This window comes from Physeter macrocephalus, chromosome 2 (genome assembly GCF_002837175.3).
Source record: "Physeter macrocephalus isolate SW-GA chromosome 2, ASM283717v5, whole genome shotgun sequence".
Classification (NCBI taxonomy): domain Eukaryota; kingdom Metazoa; phylum Chordata; class Mammalia; order Artiodactyla; family Physeteridae; genus Physeter; species Physeter macrocephalus.
This window is the reverse complement of record NC_041215.1, coordinates 119,706,406-119,711,237: the sequence shown is the minus strand read 5'-3', so window position 1 is coordinate 119,711,237 and position 4,832 is coordinate 119,706,406. Positions and strand designations below refer to the sequence as shown.

The 4,832-nt window shown below is 46.9% G+C and overlaps 1 protein-coding gene across 1 annotated transcript; it reads left to right on the top strand.

The window, feature by feature from the left end:
- The first annotated feature begins 3,726 nt into the window (after positions 1–3,726).
- Positions 3,727–4,535, top strand: LOC114487261 (poly(ADP-ribose) glycohydrolase-like). Its single transcript, XM_055079029.1, has one exon. The coding sequence runs from the start codon at positions 3,807–3,809 to the stop codon at positions 4,386–4,388; it is 582 nt and encodes a 193-aa protein (XP_054935004.1). The 5' UTR covers positions 3,727–3,806; the 3' UTR covers positions 4,389–4,535.
- Positions 4,536–4,832: the final 297 nt, after the last annotated feature.

The following is a 4,832-nucleotide window of genomic DNA, read 5'->3' as shown; positions in this document are numbered from 1 at the left end:
CCTGCCAATGCAGGGGACACGGGTTCGAGCCCTGGTCCGGGAAGATCACACATGCCGAGGACCAACTAAGCCCGTGCACCACAACTACTGAGCCTGCGCTCTAGAGCTCGCGGGCCACAACTACTGAGGCCACGTGCCACAACTACTGAAGCTCTAGCACCAAGAGCCTGTGCTCTGCAACAAGAGAAGCCACTGCAATGAGAAGCCCGCGCACCACAACAGAGAGTAGCCCCGCTCGCCGCAAACTAGAGAAAGCCCGTGCACAGCAACGAAGACCCAACGCAGCCAACACGAAATAAAATAAATTTATTAAAAAACCCAAGAAATCAGACAGGTACACTACATAAAGCATATACGTTTCTCTTGTTTAACTGATTTGCATAGTCTACTAAAAAAAAAAGAACACAGGAGAAGATGTCGGTGGGAGAGGCAGTGAGGAATAGGGCATGGATGCAATCATTTGGAAGAAGGTCCTGGAGCTGACACTGGGGCTCCAGCCACAGGAGGCTCTGCTGGTGCCAGGGCCTGTGGGACAGGTGTGTAGGGCAGTGCCCTGACAAGAATACCCACGTGGGACGCTGGGAGAGCTGCCAGCGCTGCTTGTCAGAGAGGTCAGGCAGAGAGTATTCCACTAGGAAAGAATGGTCCATGTCTGTGTTCTGGGACTGCCCTTCCTCGTCCCCTCCCTCCTCGCGACCAGCTCTTCCCCTCAGAGCCTGCTTTCTTCAACTGCCCTCTTCCCCATGGCCGCCACCATGGCTCGAGCTCCTGCTTCCAACTCGGCTTCTCTCCACATCTTTGCTGGCTCAGGGGGAACCAGCAACCTGTAGGGAAACTTTTCTCTTAAAAGCACATAACTAACACTGAGCCAGCACTGGGAACCACTGTGCTGAGGGAGCATGGTGGTAGCACGAAATGAGGTCCATGGTCTTGACGTTGACCAAGATCTCTGCTCTTCCCAGCACTGGGCAAAACCCCTGGGGAACAAAGATGAATGAGACCCAGTCCTTGCCCTCAAGGGCTTCAGAGACCAGCACATTAACGGTCTCAGGGTGTAGAGGTTGCAGTTGGGTCATCAGTGCCTCGGATCCGGAGAAAAGGGACTGATTGATTTCTTCCGGGAGAATTGTGGACACTGCCTCCAAGAAGGAACTTTTTGCACTGGGCCAGGGGGTGAGCAGGTTTTCTAGGCAGACGGGAGCAGAGGATAGCATGGGCTACAGGGTAGGGAGGGCATTCTCAACAAAGGAAAACCACATGAAGCAAGTCATGAACAGGTGGAAGTACCAGCCGGGAAGAACATGTGGTTTGGTATAGAATATAAGGGAGCAGAGGGGTGGGTGTGGCAGGAGAAGAACCTGGACAGGAAGCCTGGGACTAAACTATGAAGGGCCCAGTGACTTAGGCGAGTTTTGAGTATCCTTGTGCCACACCGTGCAATAGAATTTCCTGTGATGGTGTTTATATCTGTCCTGTCCAGTATGGTAGCCGCTAGTCACAGGTGGCTACTCAGCACTCGAAATGTCGTGTGGATAAGGAATTGAATTTTTACTTTGTCTTATTTATGTTTCAACTTAAATAGCCACACGTGGCTAGTGGCTACTGCCTGGGACACGGGAAGTCATTTGCTCCTCACCATAACTCCATGAGTCGGGCAGAGATCACCTGTCCAGTCTTCAGGCAAGCTGGGGTTCTAGAAGATTATGTGACTTGCCCAAAGTTACATGAATATTAAATGACAGAACCAGGGTTTGCATACAGATTTCCTCTATAGGAAGCTGTTTATGGTTACTGCCCTGGGCGACATGAGGCTCTGATACGCCTTCCGAGTCATTAAGAATAAAAGTTTGCCGTTGTAGCCTTTGAAAACTGGTCCCTGTTGGTTATGTAGGGGAGCTCTGTTTGTTATCACACCTAAGTTCCTGCCACAGTGGGACAATACAAACATACACTCAGAGGGAAGGATGGGGCAGTGGGGTGAGGCTGTTGTAGGGGTAATGGGAGGAGCACTGGGTTCTTCTCTTGATTCTGTCGAATGGCAAAATCCAGGTGTGGATCTTGGACCAGTTACCTACGACCTGTGGGATGGAGCATCTTCATTGATGGAATGAAGAGGCTCGCCAAGATGACCCCATGGTCCTTTCCACCCCACTTTTGGGAACTAAGACTCAGTAGAAGCCATGCTCTGGAATTCTTACAGCTCAGACATCTGCTGATGGGGCCGATCCCATGTGAAGGTAAGCGTGCAGCTTCAGCCTCTTGTCCAGAGGCCCTGGGTGTGAGAGAGATTCAAGGTCCCAATATAGCAAACACAGCTTCAATACAATTCAGCTTCATCTTCACCAGGGATGAGGGACAGAGTCCAGGAATTCAAGTGGAGCTGTCACTCTGGTTAGATTAAGGACCTGGGCAGGAGGGAAGTCTGGCTTCTGATAGCGCAAGGGTGAGGAGGCCTCACTGATGAACAATGTAAAAGTTCTGGAAATTTTGAAGCTATGAGAAAAAAATATAGATAGTATTGTTTTTTAAGCACTTAATTTTTTTTTTTTTTTTAATTCCTGAACTCAAAATAAGAAGCATCTACTAACTCGAATGTTTTTAAGATGATCACATTTGGTATTTTTGAGAAGAGAATTGTGCCTGAAAACAACAAAAGGATTTGCAGGAAAAAAGCACTGGCTTTTGACATTCGTATCCTCATTTTTAATGAAAATTAGTATTTCTGTTCTTTCATTCCCTGTAGGCCTTGGCATTGCTGCAGATACTCACAGCCATGGCGGGGCATGGGGGGAGGAGTCCAGCACCTGCCTGGATTTGCTCAGCAGGAGGTCTTATCTGTGTCAAGCACAGGATTCCTTTCCTGGGCTTTGAGTCCCTGAAGAACTGGAAATTCTGTGTCCCACTTCATCTCACCTGGCTGCATTTTTTCCCCCTGCCACCTCTCCTGCCTTGTACAGAGAAGCCACAGGTCATCAGTCATAATTGAGCTACTTCTATATCCAAAGCTTGGAAAAATGGGAAATTTAAAGATCTTCAAAGGCAGATAGACAAAGTCCTTAAAGGAGACTGGAGAGGTAGGGCTGGGGCTTAGTGCGGCCTGCCTCTGTGCCCAATTGTGCATTGTACATAGGGTAGTTGGAAAAAAATACAGGAAATGCAGTCAAATTTGAATTTCAAATCAATAATGAATAATTTATTTAATATAAGCATGTCCCAAATATTGCATACATTGTTGATTTGAAAATTCATATTTAACTGAGCATATTGTATTTTTGTTAAATCTGGCAAAACTTAATTGCCTATCCTCTTGGTCTGCATTTTACACGATTACTGTGGAGGCAACTAGCTCAGAGCCTCCAGAAGTCCTCATCTAAGCTGCATCTTGTGTCCTGTGCTTCTTGCTGGCACTTCTCTGATGTTATTGTATAGGAAACTCCTGGTCATTGGTGACGTGGTAACCATGAAGGGTGAGGGAGTTCACCGCCACGGGACAACCTCTGACCAGCGGGATGGGAGCTGATGGAAATACGTTCGTCTCTTTCCATCCCTCCGTAGCATGGAATTATGAGTGCATTCTATGCGGCTCTTCAGAAGATACCAGTGAGACAGTGGTTTCCTGCACCATGAAGTTTTGAGTGAAGCTCTTCTTGGGGACCATGTGGGCTTCAATGTCAAGAACGTGTCTGTCATAGATGCTCATAGTGGCAGTGTGGCTGGTGACAGCAAAAATGACCCACCGATGGAAGCAGCTGGCTTCACAGCTCAGTTGATTATCTTGAACCATCAAGGCCAAATCAGAGCTGCATATGCACCTGTGCTGGATTGTCACACAGCTGGATTGTCACACAGCTTACATTGCTTGCAAGTTTGCTGAGCTGAAGGAGAAGATTGATTGTCCTTCTGGGACAAAGCTGGAAGATGGCCCCAAAGTTTTGAAATCTGGAGATGCTGCCATCGTTGATATGGTTCCTGGCAAACCCATGTGTTTTGAGAGCTTCTCTGACTATCCTCCTCTGGGCCATTTTGCTGTTAGTGACACGAGACAGACGGTTGCTGTGGGTGTCATCAAAGCAGTGGACAAGAAGGCAGCTGGTAGATTAAAAGCCTTAATACAGATACTGGCAGCTGCTGTAGCTGAGCGAGATGTGGTTTATTTCACCTTTGGGGACTCAGAATTGATGAGAGACATTTACAGCATGCACACGTTCCTTACTGAAAGGAAACTGACTGTTGGAGAAGTATATAAGCTGTTGCTACGATATTACAATGAAGAATGTAGAAACTGTTCCACCCCTGGACCAGACATCAAGCTTTATCCATTCATATACCATGCTGTTGAGTCTTGTGCGGAGACCACCAACCAGCCAGGACAAAGGACTGGGGCCTGAGGATCCAAGTGAATAGAACCTCGTTCCACCTCTCATGAGAAACATCCTTTCTGAATTGTCAGGTGTAACACATGAACTGACTTAATATAAATGTGTATATAATCCACATTTGTAGGCAAGGATGCAGTCCTTTCCATAAACATAGACTCAGACATATTTTGTTTCCATTTTTTTCTATTTCAGTCTTCATTCTTTGATTTTTCTTTCTTTTGCCCATCAGATTTCTCGTGAAATTTCATGAAAGTTTGTGCTCAGCCTGTCAGGTCTCTTTTTTGATGCCTGTATATTATACAAATTGCCTCTGCAGCTAGCAGATGCCAGGGAAGAAGGTGAAATCCTAGAATCTGTTTAACTAACTGGGTCTGCTAAAGATCTCCCTGTGAGCCTTTCACCCCCTACTCTTGTTATGATTGCGCTGTTGGTGTTTTTGATTTTTGAAAATTA